Source organism: Phragmites australis, chromosome 17 (assembly GCF_958298935.1).
Source record: "Phragmites australis chromosome 17, lpPhrAust1.1, whole genome shotgun sequence".
Classification (NCBI taxonomy): domain Eukaryota; kingdom Viridiplantae; phylum Streptophyta; class Magnoliopsida; order Poales; family Poaceae; genus Phragmites; species Phragmites australis.
Genome location: NC_084937.1, coordinates 21,743,757 through 21,764,200, shown reverse-complemented (window position 1 = coordinate 21,764,200; position 20,444 = coordinate 21,743,757). Strand labels below are relative to the sequence as shown.

Here is a 20,444-nt window from a genome sequence, read left to right as displayed (position 1 = left end):
TACTACTCTGTACTCCATCTGTTCAGGGATGTGAGGTGTATTTTGTTTTTAAAAAAATAAATTTTATAAATTTTAATTAATAATTAGTTAAATTATTTTCATGTTTAGGATACAAAATTTATTTTAATATATTTATATTTTAAATTTTTTAATATGATATTGATTTATAGTAATTGATAACATATTATAAGAAAATCTAATGGCCAAAATTTATTTTTATGACTTTTTAAAACAAAATATGATCTTATATTCTTAAACGGGGAGAGTACTACTTACGCGAGCTATAAGCTAGTAAATCCAATAGAACCGCTCCAGAAAATATTCTGGTCGAAGAAAAAAGGAGAAGGGTATTTTCAGAATCCGACAAATTACCATCTCTCGGATGATTGTAGGTGTACTTAACTCACTTGTAAGTAGTATTTAAATAGACTCATAAGTGTGCTTACCTGGCTCATAAGTGGTTCCAATGCACTTGTAAGAATGTATGAATCACTTTAAGTACGTATGACTGACTTGTAACTACAATCTAAGCAAACTGTAAGCACATATGGATAACTTGTAACAACAAATCCATTTATACGCACAAGTCAACTAGAGACACTTAAGTGCAAGTGACTCACCTACACTTGCAACTTTTCGATTAATAGAACTCCTCAAGAAAAAAAAAATGCATCATCTTAAAGAAAAACAGTAAAATTTTGCAAGAAGACTTGACCAATCAATTCGCTTTGGCCTGGTCAAATATGACTCTGGGCTCATAGAACTTACACCAATAGCTAGCGCCAACATACCACACAAAATTAAATCCAATACCAAAAGTCAACACACGCCCTTCTCTTCCCGTGGACGAATTTCACTGGCCAATTCGTTTTGACTTGACACTCGTTGCCCGAGTGGCTAAGGCTCCCGAGCGTAACAGGACAGTTACGGTTTCGAGTCCGTGGTGGGGCGTTGGTGACAAATGCCTCACCTACCTAAGTTGAATTTTAGGAGAATCCGGGGTGTGCACGGGTTTAGATGGTAGGATGTGCGTGCGTAAGTTTGTACTTAAAAAAAATTTGACTTGACTTTGCATCTAGCTAACTGCAACTCGGCAGAATTTCCCAGTGCTTGTGCTGGCAAGCAAACAACAGCCCAGAAGTCATGTAAGGCAGGATACAGAACCAATCAACATCGGAACTGATGCAAGAGGGCTTCCATATGTCACTATTTTCTGTCACTGGTAAGTACCAAGTATTTAGGCACTGCATCACAGAAACTACTGACTGAACTGCCTTGCAAGTTCCAGCTTGACTAGTGCTCAGAATCCGGGTCCTCGACAAGAAGTCCTATAAATGAGCGCAAAGCAGCACAAAAAGATTCACGGACCTTGCAGCTAAGGTGGTGGAGAAAATAGCTCAAGCCATCTTCTTTCTGCTACTGATCATCTTCAGCTTCAGTGCAGCTCAAAATACCACCACACGTAGGGCCGACGAATTCCATGTCGGGGTGATCCTGGACTTGGGTTCATTGTTGGGGAAAGTAGCACGGACCAGCGTTTCACTGGCCGTGGGAGATTTCTACGCAGTCCATCAGAACTGCAACAGGAAGCTAGCCCTCCACGTCAGGAAGCCGAGAAATGTCAAAATAGAAATTATTAACAGATAAAATAATAATGAAGTAGTCTTAATGAATAAAGACTTGGAAATTTATCGTCTAAAGAAACAGATATTGCATCTGCTTTCTAGGAAGTCCCATAGTAGCATGCTTTGCGGCACCTCGGCTTTGCAAATTGACTTGATGTATTATAAAAATAACTTTTTTATAGTTACTTCTGCAGAAGAGAAGCTGGAATGCTTTATGTCTCGAATAGTTCTACTTGTATGGATGTTTGTTCTTCTGGTACTTACATCAAGTTATACAGCAAGCTTTGCATCAATGCTTACTGTACAGCAGCTTTCACCAACATTGACTGACATTCATGAACTCCAGAAGCAAGGAGGATATGTAGGCTTCCACCCAGGTTCCTATATAGAGGGTCTATTGGAGGATTTTGGTTTCGACGTATAAAAAATAAGGCCATATGATACTCCTGATGAGTTCCACAGTGCTCTTTCTAACAGAGGCGAAAATGGCGGTGTTGCTGCTCTCGTTCTGGAGGTCCCATACATCAAATTGTTTCTCGCCAAGTACTGCAAAGGTTACACAATGGTTGGACCTATTTACAAGGGTGCAAGCTTTGCATTTGTAAGTTCAACTACACTTGCTAGCCAATTATTTCGTCCTATCTCTTAAACATTTTTTAAACATGACTACTAAGCTACCGTGAAAAATCTACCATTCAAATATTCTCTTAATGCACTGCATTAAATTCCACATTCTAATTATTTCAACTGAAAAGGTTAGATCAATCGGTTCAGAAATTTATTTTTTATGGCTTGTCCTGAATCAGATACAAGGTGATATTCTTTAAATGTTAGTAAGCTAAAGCTAATAAGAACATTCCCTGTGGTGATTAGGCACTTCCCAAGCGATCTCCACTACTTGCTGAAATATCAAAGGAGATCATCAACATAACAGGAGGAGATAGTATCATTCAAATCGAAAAGAAATGGATTGGTCAAAACAGTTGTCAACATGTTCCCTTTTTGTAGCATTGCTGATGAACCGCTACAAAAAAGATCAACAAAAGGCTAAACATGGGCAACAAGAAGAAAATGGGCATATTCAAGACGGAGATCAAACTAATGAAGAAAATGGAAGCTACAACGAGATAGAGAGCCAAACAATAATATCAGAGCCTCGTAGTCCAAACACAAATACTGATCAGCTACGAGACTGCACACGGAATAACAAGGCCACGGCATCGACTCATTTTGGTCCACAAATCACTCATAAGGGAGACAAGCTATTAGGTCACCAAGTGGCTCAAGATTAGTTTCATAACTAAACGAGCCAGGAATAGTTGGTGTTTCAAGATACTCCCTCCGATTACAAATATAGGTCAAGCAGAATCGAGGTCGGCGGGGCTACGGAGGACGGTACGTTGAATGGGTCTAGTGCGGGAAGGGGCGCGTGGGGAAGAAAGCTGGATCAGATTGGATTGGCTCGTTCGGGCGTGGGAAGTTGACTCGGTTATGGGAATGCGTGCTCGGACGGATGGACGGACAGAAGAAAGCCAAATTTGTAGAATAGCACTGTCTATATATATATAATTTATTATAGTCTAGTCGCACTATAATTTAGTGTTATGTCATATTAATTATAATTTAAAAAATTATCAGTTATAATTCGCTAGTATATCAGTTACAACCGCGTATCTAAAAGTATATAATTACAACACGAGGAGCTAACTACTTACATTTAGATTGTATTACTGTTATAATCGTGTTTTTAGGTTGTACATCATTATGCAAGAAATTTATTAGGAGTTACATTCATCCATAATGTAATTGTAACTTTTTTTTATTAACGTCTGGTCGTAACTACTTGTCTCGTGGATTGTACCTCTACTATTTTTTTTATTATAACTAGAGTTGATTCTAGACACATAATATAAGTTAATTGTTCAGTGCGTTGCAACGAAAACATAAACATTGAATGTAGTAACATCAAGTATAAACTCAAAGTATGGAGATTTAGATGCATTATGAGAACACTGCTGAACGAATACGTTCAGAAGCGATATCGTAATTTGATTTCAGGTGAGATTCGAAAACGAGAAAGAGATTATCCACTAATTTCTCTTTTAATTTTTTCATTTATTTTTATTAGTAAAATATGTCACTATCAGCAGCCGGTAACGATACGAGAGGCTATATGGTAAAATGGTTAAATTATTTAAATTTATGAGTTTTTATTAAATAGAAAAAGAGTAAGTACCAACTTATATTTTATAACATAGAGATTTACGTTTACAACTTGTCACACTTGCATAAGCAAGAGCAGATCTTGAAAGGAACTACCCTTCCCTCGGCTCAAAGGAAGCAAAGAACTCCTCAAACGAAGCACGTGACATGATAAAACTTTTGTGAGCAGACTGTGATGAGTGGCTTACTACTTTCCTCCTCTCCTTTTTTTAAACCATACTTTCCTCCCTTTTTTAACGGAAGAAGAACCACGTCTAGTCGAAGCCCTGAGGGGAATGCACAGCTTCACATTGCGATCGTAGTGCCGCGGGGCAGAAGCTCTCTCTGCCTCGGATCACTCGAGCACATTGCATAAACTATCTCTACTTTTACCTCTTAAAACGGCTCCAAAAGAACCTTTAGGCCAACTGGAATGGATGCCGGAAAGCAGGCGTGTTGCCGTGTTGGTGAATGGTGAAGAGAGCAAGAGGAATCGAATCGGTCGCATACGTCGCCGTCGGCACCAAAGCTCGCCGGCAAAAACGCGCGGCGCTGATCGGCGACCCCCAGCAGTTGGATGAGCCAAATGAAAACAGGTAAAGGGCAAACTCGACCCTCGAAGCATATAGTACACAGCCACAATGCAACGGAGGAGGCGACGGAGTGAAAAATGAAAACAAATAAAAATAAGTTTTGATTTATATGTGATGGGTGGTGGATAAGTTTGTCGATTTGATTTGATAATTTTTGGTATTATATAAGTTTAGTTATGCTTGTCTACGTTTAAGACTAATCAAAGTTCAAAGAAAAATAGAATTGGAGTTTTCTATCTCTGTACTAGAAAATAAACTCACAGATGATTTGATGTGAGAAAAGTTAACCTCATCGGAGGGTTTGGTGTTTAGATGGAGTTCACGCATAAGCATTTCAATTCAAAGGCAAAAATTGATATGTTCATCAGATGATCCAGTGTTCAAGTGAGTGTATATCTGATTATTTCACCGGATTATTTTTTAGGAGAAGTGGAATTTTTTTTATAGAAATGAGTTTGAACTTGGCGGATGGTCTGGTGATAAATACTGGAGGGATTTGCTGGACTGTTTTTCAGAAAGTTTTCAGAAGGGTGGAGATATATGCACATCGTATGATCCGATACTTGAGGATGTGCTCATCGGAGGTATCGTCGGAGCATTTTTCAGGAGAGGTTACAAATGGCTTATCTGGTGTAGTTGTACATACCGGATAGTTTGGTAATTGATGGTGTGAACACCGAAGGTTTTATCGAGTTGTTTTTCCAGATGGATTTTAGAGGTGATAAGACTTGTACATATTGGATAGTCCTGTGTTCAGATATTGTTCATACCAGATTATTCGGTGTCATATTTTCTATGTGATGAGCATTCCAATAGAGATTTGTGAGTTTGACTAATTGGAGATGGAATTACAGAAACATATGTACTTGTCTTCTGATGTGCAGGTGATGGATGTAACTTAGCGGTCGAGGGCAAGATGATCGGGGCTAAGCGGGTTGCTTGGTGCCGGACGATTAAGGAGGCCAAACAGAGTTAAGAGTAATCATAGCTGTACACGTGGAGAGCAAAATAAGATATGAGATGATGGATGAAAATAGCGTGCTAACAAAATCAAGCGAAAGGGATACCGGTGCAAATGACAAGTTGACCCGATAGATTAGGAGCGGAAGAGACTTACCAGCGGTCAAGATTGCAAGACGGTGTATATGCGTCGACATCGGGTGATTTGCTTAAGGTGTAAGCAAATGGTGGTGAGTTACGCTTTGAGAAGCGTGAGAGGCGGTTTCGCAGTTTAACCTCAAAACCGTAGGAAAGTGTGAAGTGCATGTGATATCATCGTGAAGCTTACGTCGAGATGAAGCTAAGTCATGAGGACGCTGTGACCATTTGATGGATGAGAAAAATGATGGACGGAAATGCTTTTAGTGGTAGGTGGGAGTGTATTGAAAGAAGGGACATTTTGTGAACAATTTAGGAAACCTATGGGTTAAAAAAAATCAGGCTATAAATAGAGGGAATGGCTGGTTGAGCTCTTCTAAGTCAACCATTTAAGATTATGTGCTAGGATTTTATAAGAGAGGAAGAGAAGATCTTAGCCTTTAGGTTAGGTGAGAACTTAAGCAAAAGTACTTTGTATTCTATAAAAAATAGGGTGTTTCTCTGATAGAAATGAAGTTTATATATATATATATATATATATATATATATATATATATATATATATATATATATATATATATATTTGCTTGTGTTGATCTTCTTCTAGTTTTTTCTGTTGGTTTCCTTTGCAAGTTTACAACTCTTTCGGTTTTCGGTTGTGATTTTTGTTTTTTAAGAACTGAATTTTTCCATCACATTAGAGTTGTTCTTATTGTGATAAGGACAAGAATCATCTATGAATTGGTCTTAAATCATCTCTTGCCTCTAGATCATCAACTTAGAGACTCTCTTCACTCGGTGCTTATTTCTTCAAATTTAAGTGAATCAAGTTGCAAGTTTTTTTTTTGGCTATGACTCTTGAAATTAATTTCTATGTAACCTAGAGTTCATATTTATCTATAAGAGCTATGCTTTTTTCATAGATTTTTGTTGAGTTTTATTTGTCTCGATTTTATTACTTTCACTTGTTAATTTGAGATGCGTTAGATAAAAAGATTAAAATAGACCATTTAAAAATTAAGTGAGGCTCCAATTTACCTACCCTTCAAAAACAAACGCGCCTAGTCCTGCATGCCAAACTATTCCAACCGTTATAGTAGCGCATAGACCTCGTTTTGCCACGGTGGCGAGCTGATTCTTTGTTGGCACACTGTAGTTGGCTCCTTTTCCTGCTAAGATTGTTTGATCTTTTATCTTGATCACCGTCTCCCTAGAAACTGGGTTGGTTGTCTGATCTTTAATCCCATTAGTTTTGAAACAAATCTTTTTTATTATATAAAATACGAATTGTTCTCACGTTACATCTTTTCTTCCTATAGTTCTAGGTAATGAAACTATATAAAATTTGAATAGTAAACTCATTTTTCTATCTACTCATCATCTATCATGTCGTTTCGTTACTGATTATAGATATATAATTTACTTATTTTTTATCCTATATGAAATAAAACTATGACATCACTTCCGATGTATTTGTTTAGGACGCATCCATATCTTTATACTTAAGTTTGTATTTGATATTATCATATCCAATATTATATTTTCGTTACAATATACTACACTTAGCTAGGGAAATATTAAAGTGAGCTTTCTTAGCCCCTGTTGATTCTTTAAAAAAAAAAAGTTGTCCATGCCGAACAGCCATCTATCAGACGTGCCGCAGAAGCGAGCAGCTCCCGTGGGCCGAAGACGATGCAGAGCAAGAAACTTCTCCCGTAAGCACACACTGTCGGCGACCGAGATGAACCCAAAAGTTATGCTTATGCATGCCCATGGACCACCCCCGGGCTGACCCACCCCTAACGAAAGAAATTATCCGAGCAAACACGTAATCAACTCCTCTGATGCAGGGAAACTGATTAAGGCAACAGGATAATGCATCCAACGAGTATGACCTGCCACATGCCAGTCACAAGGTCGCCATCCGCCATTCCCATTCGCAAAAGAAACAGCCGCTTCGGCTGGGACGTCCGTGTCAAGGTGTGGATCCGGGCCAGGAGACGCGCCATGCCCGGCCGCCCGGCGTCCACATGTACACCCACCCACCCGAAGGTACGTACGCGCACCGGATCGCTCCGGCCATGGCGAATTTGCGATGCCCACCCCTGCCCCGCGCGCACGGCCGCACCACGGAAAACCGAGGCGAGACTAGGAGGATTCGCTGGATCACTCCGGGCGCCCGCGCGGGCGCGGCGGTTGGGCTGTCCACTTCGCCCTTCGGCACTTCGCCCCGGCGCGAGCGCGACGCGTGCATGCGTGGGACGGATCGAGTTGGTAGGCGCGTAGGCCGTGCCCCGCTCTCTCGCTCGCATAGGGGCGAGGGGGGGTCCGAGCGCAGGTGCCGAGTGCTGCTCGCGTTCGTTCGGCAAAGGGCCGCGCACGGACGGACGTGGTGGCTGTAGGTCATGTGGTTCGCGCTGCACGTGATGTAATTCGAGGACCGGGTACACGAACTGGTCCTACGTTGTCTCTTTCGTGTAGAACAAATCAAGGGTACAGAGGCTCTGTTTTCCTTCGTGTAAGACAGGACCGATCCTTACAAATCCACGCACGACGGCAATTGATTGGTTGGCGGCTTTTTGGGTTTAGCGGCAAGGTCTTTACGGGCGAGTCATGCAGCAAGTACAAAATCCGACATCCCATGACAAAATCCAAAAACACCCAACACATATCACCGTATTTACTAATTTAAATAATATGTTACCATATTTACAAATTTAGCATGTGTATTCGGTATCTCGTTCATCAAAAATGTATTTTCGATACCTCAATTATCAAATACAGCTCGCCTATTCATGTGCCGCGTGCCCGAGGAAGCTATCAAGCAGTTGCACGTGGGTGTTTAAGTTTTTTATTTAACTCTCAATTTTATTTTGAGTACAAAAATAATTTAAAAATTCTAAATATTTTCATGAGTAAACAATAGCTCACTAGCAACTCGTTTTTAATTGGTTTGATAAAAAAAGTCTGAACTAATATTTAATTAAATTTCTTCAAATAAGTCTACTTTTATAAATTCCAGCAATTTTTAATACCTCAAATAAAATCTTAAAAATCTAGAAAAATCATTAATATTCTTCTCATGTGATGAAGTAATTTATAAAATGTTTCCAACCCTATATTATTTGGTGAAAAAGTGAGTTCCTTTATAATACTCTATTTGTATGTATTTTTATCATTTTATGTGATATTTTCTTTTTAATTCAATTTAAATAAAAAAAAATCAAACATGCACAAAACATTGGTTCTCAGATAAATATTAAGAGTTTGTAATACTTTGTTTATATGTATTTTTATTATTTCATGTGATATTCTCTTTTTAATTTAATTTGAATAAAAAATTGAAACATGCAAAAAACATTGGTTCCCAGATAAGTATTAAGCCTTTTGTAATGCTCCATTTATATACATTTTTATCATTTCATGTGATATTATCTTTTTAATTTAATTTGAATAAAAATAAATTCAAACATGCACAGAACCATAGTTCTCAGGTTAATTCAAACATACTCCATTTAATCTGTTGCCGGCACCAAGCTAAAAAACGTCGGGCGACCTCTCAAATTAATATTAAGCCTCCTTTTGTTGTTTTATGTGCTTTATTTTCTTCATTGATTCTCTCTTTCTGCTTTGAGAGATGGCATACCTATCTGCATACTCTTTATCTGGTTGTTTAAATTTAGGATATATCATTTTTCATATTTAATTGATAAATATTAAAACTTGTTGTGTCAGTACCTGCTTTGAAAAGATGAATGTAAATATATATATTCGCAATTCGTGGATTCGATACTTCTTAAGTGTCTAGCTTTGCCATCTTAATAATTATTGTCAACCTGTCATGCATCACATAAAAAGAGTATTAGTGAATTTATGATTTTTGGTTCTATGCATAAATATGAATGTTTGATTTTTTTTATTTAAATTGAATTAAAAAGAGAATATTATATGAAATAATAAAAATGTATATAAATTAAGTATTATAAAGGAACTTAGAGCCAGTAAAAAAATTGGGGCCTTGATGCCGGTGCACCATAGTAGCCCCATTAGGCTTCCCCTGTCCATAACTGAAAAAAAGGTAGAGGCTGGTGTTCCACTGTTGCTTGTAAAGAACATTCCATTTGCTTAGTGGAACCAACACCGAGGTCCACTGGATCCCTGAAAAAAGGGGGAATTTTCCACCTCCTAGAGAGTAGAGAGGTTTATGCACCTTCTAGAACTTTAAAGAAAAGGGGATTCTACCATTTTCACCACCTACCTGCCCCGCTCCTTCACTGATTTTCCATTGTTTGCGAAAATATTTCTTTCTCCGACGTCAGATACACGGTACAAACCAGGTGTTTGAATCGGTTCGAGAGGCAGAGAACTTCCATCGCCATCATGCCAGGCCATGCGTCCAATTTCGCGGCTGCAGTACCAGCACGCGAAAAGTGACAATTTTCGTTTCCTGTTCCTGAGCCCGTGAACCGTACAAGGAACACCCAACTCAAGTTCCCCTGCACGGCTGCAGTGCTGCACCATGCCACCATGAGACAGTGAGAGTGTGAGACCAAACAGCATGGGGAGAAGATGAAAGAAAAATGAAATAAAGAAGGGGGCAAGAACACCACTACACCAGGTCTGGCAACTTTGGACCTTGGCTCGCCGAAAGCTCCGAAACCGGCTGCCATGTTTCGGCTGTCTGCTTCTCTGTCTTTACTGTGCGCCCGTCTGCGCCCATTTCGTTTTCCTTGAGGACCTGAACTTTCTTTACCAAAAGCCACAGACAGCGTAGCAGCTGCAAGTTTTCCTGGAATCCCTCACCACAGTCCTGTAGCTTAGTTAACAAGAACCATAATTGTGATTGTAGTGGCTCCTTCAAAGACTTCAGAGTGTCTTTTAGCCTTGGGTTAGTTCCTCTGCCTCTGCTAAGATTCTTTCCTGAAAATCCTTTCTCTTGGAAAAAAAATCTGGCCTTTCTGCCCCTGGGTTCCTTGTTCTTGTTTTCTTGCTGCTGTTCTTGGGCCCAGGGAAGAATGATGTGGGGGAAGTGGAGTAACAAGCTGATTCACATTCCAACTCTTCACCGCTGGAAAAGGACGTGAGGGCCGCGTCGTGTGTGGGGGAGAGAGAAGGCCAGAAGGGGGTAGGAGGAGGACTGGAGAGACAGAGAGAGGATGTGTGTTGCCTCCTATTAAAAAGCCCACATGCCGCTGAGCTTGACCACTGCTGCGCCCTGCGGATGCTGCTCCCTCTTGCGGCGGTGGAAAGGTTAATTAGGAATTGAGCTCACGCAAGCTCGGAAAGCAGTCAAGCACCCGCGCCGATTCCCGCTCTCGCAGCTGCATTCTGCGTTCCCAGGCGGTGGGAGGCTGTTCTTGATGCCAACGATGTTCGCTTTGCGTCGCTCTCGGCGCCAGCGGCGGCGGGTAGGTGGAGGCGGAGCACCGCGGTGAGAAGAAGCCGTTCTTGAGAGTGTCAGTGGTGTTGGTGTTCGCGAGTGTTGTTCTTGCCTTTGGTTCTTGGCGGCAATGGCGCCGGGCCTGGGGCTGGCCTACCCGTGGGGGAGAGATGTCCGGAGGGGCACGCCGGTGGTGGTGACCATGGAGAACCCCAACTACTCGGTGGTAGAGGTCGGCAGGCCCGAGGCGGAGGCGCTCCAGGTCGGCGTGCCCATGGACAAGGGCCGGGGCAGGAGCGCCAAGCAGATCACATGGGTGCTGCTCCTCCGCGCCCACCGCGCCGCCGGGTGCCTCGCCTCGATCGCCGCCGTCGCGTGGGCGCTGCCGACCGCCGTTGCAAAGCGGTTCCGTCGAACGGCCGTCGCCGGTGACGGGCCCGGCAGCGGCCAGGGCTGGCTGCTCTACAGGTTCATCAAGGGGTTATTGGCGCTCTCTTTGCTTGCTCTCGCCATGGAGCTCGCGGCCTACTCGAAAGGGTGGCACTTGCCGAGGCTGGATTTGCTAGTGCCGGACTTGCCTGTGCCGGAGGTGGTGGAGATTCAGGGATGGGCGCACTCGGCGTACCTCTTCTGGATGTCATTCCGAGCAGACTACATCCGGCGGCTTATCGAGTTCTTGTCAAAAGCTTGCATTTTGCTATTTGTCGTCCAATCGATGGACCGGCTCGTCTTGTGCTTGGGGTGCTTCTGGATTAAGCTCAAGAAGATCAAGCCAAGGATCGAAGGGGACCCGTTCAGGGAAGGCTCAGGGTATCTGCACCCAATGGTGCTTGTTCAAATTCCTATGTGCAACGAAAAGGAGGTACGGAGCTGAATTCTCTGCAGCTTGCAATGTGCTGGTTCGTTTGGATGTTGATGATGAGCTTATTCTTGCGACAGGTTTACCAGCAATCGATTTCAGCTGCCTGCCTGCTAGATTGGCCTAGGGATAAGTTTCTAATACAGGTACTAGATGATTCCAGCGACGAGAGCATTCAAATGTTGATCAAAGAAGAAGTTTCCAAGTGGAGTCAGCATGGCGTGAACATTATCTATCGGCACCGTGTGTTGAGGACCGGGTATAAAGCTGGGAACCTCAAGTCTGCAATGAGCTGTGACTATGTCAAGAATTATGAGTTTGTTACCATTTTTGACGCGGACTTCCAACCAAGCCCTGATTTTCTCAAGAAAACAATCCCGCATTTTGAGGTGAGAATTGTCTGCTGATGCAATTCTCTACCATGCATCTATTTGATATTAAGTCAAGTACGAATCTTTGGGTTATTCAGGGAAATCCTGAGCTTGGATTAGTTCAAGCACGATGGAGCTTTGTGAACAAGGATGAGAACCTGTTGACACGCCTTCAAAATATCAACCTGTGTTTCCACTTTGAAGTGGAGCAGCAGGTCAATGGGGTCTTCTTGAACTTCTTTGGTTTCAATGGAACTGCCGGGGTATGGAGGATCCAAGCTTTGGAGGATTCAGGTGGTTGGCTTGAAAGGACAACAGTGGAGGATATGGATATTGCTGTTCGAGCTCACCTGAATGGATGGAAATTTATCTTCCTCAATGACGTGAAGGTACATTAGTATCTCACATGAGCGGTCACACGTGTGAATGTAGGAACTGATTTTACTTAGCACCATCATCCAGGTCTTATGTGAACTGCCAGAATCCTATGAAGCGTATCGGAAACAGCAGCACCGGTGGCATTCTGGCCCAATGCACCTTTTCCGGCTGTGCCTTCGGGACATAATTACTGCCAAGGTATGCAATCCCGCAAGCTAGGAGTTGGCACTTGTGCCACAGATCAAAGTTCTTTTTGACAAACATTTGTTAATGTTTCAATGCAGATCACCTCATGGAAGAAAGCAAATTTAATACTACTGTTCTTTCTTTTGAGGAAGTTAGTACTTCCTTTCTATTCTTTCACATTATTTTGTGTCATTCTTCCACTAACCATGTTCGTTCCCGAGGCCGAGTTGCCTGTGTGGGTTATCTGTTATGTGCCTGTTTGCATGTCCTTCCTGAACATTCTGCCGTCACCAAGATCATTTCCTTTCATTGTACCATACCTGCTCTTTGAGAACACCATGTCGGTGACCAAGTTCAACGCAATGGTGTCTGGGTTGTTCAAACTTGGAAGCTCCTACGAGTGGATTGTCACCAAGAAATCTGGTCGATCATCCGAATTAGATCTCTCCCCATTAGCAGACAAGGATACAAATGGCGTTACACTTGCTCAGTTCCAGAAGCAATTGCCTGAGAGTGGATTGATTGATATCAATATGCGAAAGGAACAGCAGGAGAAGGTGCTGCATGAGGGGAAAAAAGCTAACAAGATCTACAAGAAGGAGCTTGGCCTTTCTCTGCTCCTCCTCACCGCTGCAACTCGGAGCCTCTTGTCTGCTCAAGGGATTCATTTCTACTTCCTTCTCTTCCAGGGGGTGTCATTCCTTCTTGTTGGCCTTGACCTAATCGGGGAACAGATAATCTGATCCTTGGCAAGCTTTTGTTGAAAGTCAAAATAGCATAGCAAGCACGCATATGTTAATAAGAACAGTGATATTCAAGCTCCAAAGTTCCAATTCATGCTACGGAATTTCGCCTCAGCATTGCAACCTTGCTCAAAAGACAAGGGAAGAACAATTGGTTACTATGCATTCAGGGCACAAACTGAGATCCCCCAACAGGAATAAACTGAAGAGTAGATAGAATTTGTTCATTTGTACACTGTCAGTAAATGTTCCAGCAAAGTTCATATATAGAGTTCCACCAATGTTCTTTGAATTCATAAATACTGAAATGTGTACCGTTCATTTGTAAACTGTTACTGCACAATTTGTGCCAAATATAAACTGTGATATTGTACACATCCTGTTGATGGTTGCTACCATCCTAGGTAAATTGCAGTCCATTCTACTGTATGTCGGTGGATCTGCTTTTAGTAGCCAACAGGGAGATAGTTGGATCAACTGTTGGTGCTCTGAGCTTTTTCTCATAGACATCATGGAACATCTATTTGTTATGTGGCAATTGTCCTTTCATTTTCGTATTAGATATTATAGGGGTTCGGCCACGTCTGTCATCAGTACTAGTGGTAATAACTGATAGTTCTAGCAAGTTGCTACCTGCAGCTGCTATGCTCTCTGATCCAACGAATATACATAGTCCAGATGTGCAAAACTGCAGATTTTCCAGTTCTATCTTCCTGTCATCTGAACCGTAGAAGTTGGTAAAATTTCCTGGACAGGTCAATAGAAACAGCCGTCCGAACTGTACAAATTTGGTAAATTTTCCTGGACAGGTAGGTCGGTAGAAAGAAGCCAAGCAGGTTTACATCAAGATCAGAACCAGAGCAAAATTTCTGTTCAGACTTCATTCACACGTGAAAAGCTAGGCATTTGTGTTTCAGCCCACATTTTCTAAATCCATATTTTGTTTTTTCATAAAGAAAACATTATTGACTCCTAGCGTTACATCAAAATGATATAAATACTACACTTCCAGCTTCTGCATACACGGATGCGCATGGCCATAAAAAGGATTAAAAAAAAAGGAGACAAAAAAGATGGCCATCTTGCGATCTATGGTGGACCTTTAATCCGAAATCTATATTGTCATCCAAATCGGGTAAAGATCTCCCTAACCACCCGCACCAAACGAGTACATGTTGCAGTCACCATATGTCGGTGCTTCTGCCGCTGTAACACAGCCCAAGTACGGAGCAAGTGCATACATGTAAAGATAAGTTACAAAGGAGAGTTAATTTTCTTTTCATTAAAAAACACATTATTTTTGCATAGCCACAACGATCAACAAAGCGCTGTTGTCGCTACCATTATTTTCTAATTCCATTCTTTACTAATACCTCGAAGCCAATTGCCAAACATATTGGAACACTTCTCGACGGGTAATGGTTAGAAGCAACTTGAATGATAAACTATGCAGATCTCGTAAAGTGGCAATAAAAAAAGCAATGCTTAATTGACTCGTTTTTGTGATAAAAACTACACTTTTGACTATGTTGCTATTACGCTTTGTTAGAAGAACCTCTCTATGAAGGTACCAAAGAAATATCTTTATCTTTAGCGGTATTTTCATCTTCCAAATGTTCTTGTTTCTTCGTGGTTATTCATTATTTAAGAGGGTTCGGTATAGAGTTTGGGCAGAGAATTATCCTGATTTGTTCAACTTCCACTGGAATTCATCGAGTTCTTGTGTAAGATTGATGTTGATAAGGCGTGGTAGCATATCGTTTCATGCTATCAATTTAGGTCCGGTCAAATCCCGATGGAAAGCGATATTTCATGGAAAGGATTGGAGAATATTGGTTATCGTGTCTTGTTTGTTATTATCTATGTTATAGAGACAAGGATATTGACTGGTCAAAGACGAATTATCTAGTCAAGTATCCTCCCAAAACTTGATATCTGAGCCATCTTTACATGTGAAAGTACCAAAACAAAAAAATGTCACTTTACCTTCATCAATCCTGCTCAGAAGTGAGAATCCCCAGTCTTTAAGCTAACTTGTAAAAGAGATTTTGACCCCATATATTTATTTCGAATAAGGTTCCTCTAAACCTCATCTTCAGATACTAATTTGTATAGCCAAATCCATATTTTGTTGCTTACTATTTGAAAAAAGAAATTGCTGCTTTCCTCTCACTGCCTACTATTTAGTTTTGTTTCCTAGCTAAGGTAAACTTATAAAAGTGACTATTGCCTAGTGGAATGCAAAGGATGGGCTACTCTGAACTGCAGTGCCACACTCGATTTTAAGACCAAACTGAATGTAAACTATATGTATACCAGGATCAAGTTACATACACGTAGTGGTGTCATAAGTGAGTAGCAGACACAATAGCCATTATTACAACACTACTTTATTACATAAATAACCCAAGGGTCTAAAAGAATATTACAAAGCAGAGGAAATAAACTCAGCACATCGTCCAACTGCACAAGAAATCGATCGAAAAGTCACATGCCTAGAACTCACCTCGATCTTCTGGAAAGTCTTCGCAGCCTTCGTCTTCTGAGCAGCAACAAGATTATGGGAGAGAGCAAGTGTGAGTATATGGAATACTCAATAAGTGTGAGAAAGTATGACATGAGGGCCAAAACTCAATACATGCTTAACTCAGGGGTTTCTTTGCATAAATGCTATTTTAGTAATAGAACAATATAAAGGCAACCTATTTACTAGGTGAAAGTATTCTTTAGACCTGACCCAAGGTTCCAACCACCTTGCTCCGCAACCGAGGTTCCAACCACCTCTAAACAAAGCCGACTTGGATCACAGTTTCCACCACTATAGATATCCATCTTAACTCCGAACGTCATAACTCTCTAGACGGTGAAGCCTAACCAATCATAATAAAACTAAGGCTCAAATATCACTTGAATTGGTAGAACCTTGTGAAAGGTGTGAGGCTTTAACACCAATTGTAGAGCTGAGCCCTAGCTCTGGCACCAATTGTGAGGACCGGTGATGCTCTAGCAGGGGGTGAATTAGAACACTTAAAAACCTAACTGGCTCTAAAAACTTCACAAGATAAACATATATCAATTTCTATCTAAAAGTGTTTTAGATTTATCTAGTGTATCTACTCTACTGCTAAAAAGATTTGCAACCTATAGCCAATCCTAGAAAACTACTCTAGGAAGGTAAATGCGTAAAGGTAGATTGCAAGTATGTAAATGTGAAAGTGCATATAGCCCTTATGTGTGGATTTGGTAATTAATGACAATACCTATGAACTAACAATGGTGTTGAGTTTGTTAGTAGGTTGTTCCATAGGTGATGCATTGAGAGATATGCATGAGCTCTAGGTGAATGTGGAGATTGAAAATGCATCAAGATGAATGAGATCTAGGTGATTCTCACGTAGGTGATGACAATACATATAGACTAACAATTATGTTAAGAATTGTTATTAGGTTATTCCATATGAGATGCATAAGTGATGAATCATGGATTTCCTGAGAAATACCATGAGAACAAAAGAAATGCATCGTTGTCATTGAGCTCTTAGTGATGCTCATAAGGAAAAGGAAAAGCTCAATAAGATTGACAATAAATTTGAAGACTAAGTTACTTGTGAGGATCAAGTAACTAAAGGTATACCATTATCAATAGAGTTTTATGGACTAACCCGTGTGCTATATGCTTGAGAATGTGTGGGGTTAGGTTCTATATGAAGATTGACAATATAAATAAAGGCTAATAAGTTACGTGTGGAGATCAAGTAACTTAAGGTACAAAAGCCATCAATTAGGTTTTATGGACTAACCCATGTGTTTTGTGCTTGAGAGTGAGATGGGGTTAGGATACATAAGAAGGCATAAGTTGAATTGAAATCATATATGCCAAGAGTACTGAACAAGAGTGGACTCCATATTTGATAAAGTAAATTCTTGAAGAAGTCAAATACAAAGTGGTTTTATATGGCAAGACGGTGAAGGGAAAGCAAGACTCAGCTGCGATGGACCATTTGGTGGTGAAGGGCAAGCAAATGGCTTGGCGCCGAAGGACTAAGACGGTGGTGAAGAGCGAGTGAAGGCTTTGTGCCAATAGACCATGTGAGGCCATAGGAAGCTATGAGTGATTCGCATAAATTATATGAAGAATCAAGAAGAGATGAGTGAAGAATATATGAAAGTTGGCAACCTTCAAGGTTCGAATGAAAGAAGCGGTACTTGAAAGTTATTCAAAGGCTCAAAGTGGTTCAAACAAGTTTTATATTTGCAATCGAGTATAAGTATGCCGCACTATTAAGAGGGATGTAATGTAGAGCTAATTGTCGTGTCTCAGTGTTCAAGAGTTTCTAACCAAACACAAGTGAGAGTTCTTTTTAGAAATCCTGATGCGAAAAGTGTGGAAGTGTCTGAATTTAGTTTCAGAGTGTTCCTAATTTTATCCAATGTGTTTGAGGTCATGAATTCTATCTGGATGTGTAGCCCTCTCAATAAGCTTTTCATAGAGTCCAAAATCGTCGAAATTGGACTTCGAGATCAAAAGTTATTGTCGTTTTTAGAGAGCCAGCTGTGCTGAACCCGGAGAATCCGGAGTCTCCGGGTGAGATTCCGAGGGGAAGTCTTGGTTTAGGGCTGTTTAGTTCACCCGGAGTCTCCGGATTGTTAAAAAAAGTGTTGTAATGACTAGTTTTTAGAGTTGGTTAATTATACCCCGTCACCCCTATCATTTGGGATTGCTGCAAGGGCACGAAAGAAAAACCTTTTAGAGCCAAAAGAACTCCTTCTCACTCTATTTTAGTGAGAGATTTGAGAAGAAAAGTGAGTTGGGTTGAGAGATTGGAAGATTGAGAGCAAGTATGCTAAAATCCATTCTTGAGCACTTGAGTTCATCGGCAAGAAGTTTGTGAAGCATTTGTTACTCTTGGAGGTGAAGCCTCCTAGTCAGTTAGGTGTTGCCCGGCGAGCTCTCGTGCGTATGGTGAGCCGCAGGAAAGTTTGTGAAGGTCGATCTCATCTCCGCAAGGGAAGAGATAAAGCTAGTGGGTCGAGGAAAGTGGTTAAAAGAGACCCGACTCGTTGGAGCTTCCTCAACGAAGATGTAGGATTTATGGTGGTGAATCTGAACTTTGGAAAACAAATCTTTGTGTCTCCACTTTGGTTTGTTTACATTTGAGTTCTTGCTCAATATTTGTGCATATTGCTCGATCTACTCATTTGTGTGTTTTTGATTGTAGATTCTCCGTGGATCTATTTGGAATTATAAATTGGAACACACGACTTCATTTTGTTTGGGATAGAACTCTTTAGGCGCTGTTTAATTTCAGTTTCGAGCTAGTTTCTGTACAGACCCCAGAGATTCTGAATTTACCTGGAGGTTCTGGAACTGTACAACCCGGAGTATCCGGATTAACCTAGACACTCTGGTGAATAGTGTTTTTAGGATTTTTTAATTAATATTTTTTGGCATATCTTTTGCTATAATTGAATAATTTTTGTCACCTTAGAATTGTAACTTTCACACTTATTTAGGGTGATTGTGCACTAGTTGAGCCTAGCATATTTAGGTTTTTCACTTGTGAAAAATCCATTAATTTATATTCCGTTGGAAGTTTAGGCCACGGTAAAAGGGAACGAATTTTTGGAAAAACGCCTATTCACTCCCCCTCTAGGCGACTTCATTATTCTTTCAAAATGCGAAAACGTAAATAAGGTAGAGAGAAAATTTGGCACAACGAATTTTTATCTCATGGTATCGATAGCATAAATGTCACTCCTAGTCCACGCTGGAGCTCCACCAAGGATATGCTCTCGGACGACACCCGTCACGGCTCTTGAGCCACCAAGGCCTCAAGCTGTATGAGCCACCAAGGCAAGACCTCACTACAAGTCTCTCTTTCCGTCACTTACAACCGTGATCACTACGGAGCTTGAGCCAGCAAGGCAAGGGTCTCCGCGTCCCCATATACGTGTCTTACCACCGCTACACACCAAGTCAGATGGTCAATAAGCTTGAGAAACTCTGGATGAAGTTGCCAGCGAGTCAGCAATACTCCAAGACATCGGCGTACCACTTGGTACAATTTAGGATCACTCCTTGATCCACTATCTATGCAGCAATCACCTAGCAACACTCTCTCTAGGCCTATAAGCACTAATCACTCACTAATCTTGTGCTTAATTGTCTTAGATGATCACTTTAAGCACTTTGGTAGCTTGTATGTCTTCTCAAGTGTCTTTGTGTTACTTTGGACTCTATCACTTTTAAATGACTAAGTGGAGGGATATTTATAGACTCAAACCTACCAACTAGCCGTTTTCCCAACGGCTCGAAAAAGCTTTTAACACCGGATGATTCGATTAGAACAGTAGTACTAACACCGGATCATCCGGTGAGTACATCTTCAGAAACTAGCTGTTGGAACCCCCACTCAAAGCCTCTGTGAATACCGGACATTGTGGTGTATACTTTATCTCCATCACCGGACTATCCGATGAGTACATTTGAGCCATCCGAGCCTCTATAGGCTCTTTGTGTAAATTGCTCTGGTATATACAACACCTATCACTGGACCATCCGTTGAGGTATTCTTCTATCTTCAACTCTTGGAAACGCTTCTGCGGGAAATACTCCAGTGCAAAGCATCTAGTGTGTACAACATAGGCATCGGACCTTCTAGTGTGTTGATCTTTGTTCTTCTATGTTTGGATTCTTCTCTGTAAGAAATAGTCCATCGTGCATCCTCACTGATCGCTGGATCTTCCGGTGCCTTGGATTTCCTCCGCCCAGAAGCAAAATACTCCGGTGTAAACTACCCATTGAACACCGAATCATCCGGTGAAGGCATTCCTTATCTTCTATCAGAATTGCTCGAGTGTGTACATTCTTGAGCACCAGACCATCCGGTGAGTACAATTTTCCTGGGACTTCTACAATTCAACCAAACTTTATTCTGACTATGGTGGCTTCTTTATGTATTGCATTCATGATACCTACGAAAACATATATTTGATAAACATGTTAATT

At 41.0% G+C, this 20,444-nt stretch overlaps 1 protein-coding gene across 1 annotated transcript; it reads left to right on the top strand.

Annotated features, from left to right (window-relative positions):
* The first annotated feature begins 9,996 nt into the window (after window positions 1-9,996).
* LOC133897466 (probable xyloglucan glycosyltransferase 2) lies at window positions 9,997-13,824 on the top strand. Its single transcript, XM_062338199.1, has 5 exons — window positions 9,997-11,760; window positions 11,838-12,146; window positions 12,227-12,517; window positions 12,591-12,704; window positions 12,791-13,824. The coding sequence occupies exons 1-5, from the start codon at window positions 11,029-11,031 to the stop codon at window positions 13,433-13,435; spliced, it is 2,091 nt and encodes a 696-aa protein (XP_062194183.1). The 5' UTR covers window positions 9,997-11,028; the 3' UTR covers window positions 13,436-13,824.
* Window positions 13,825-20,444: the final 6,620 nt, after the last annotated feature.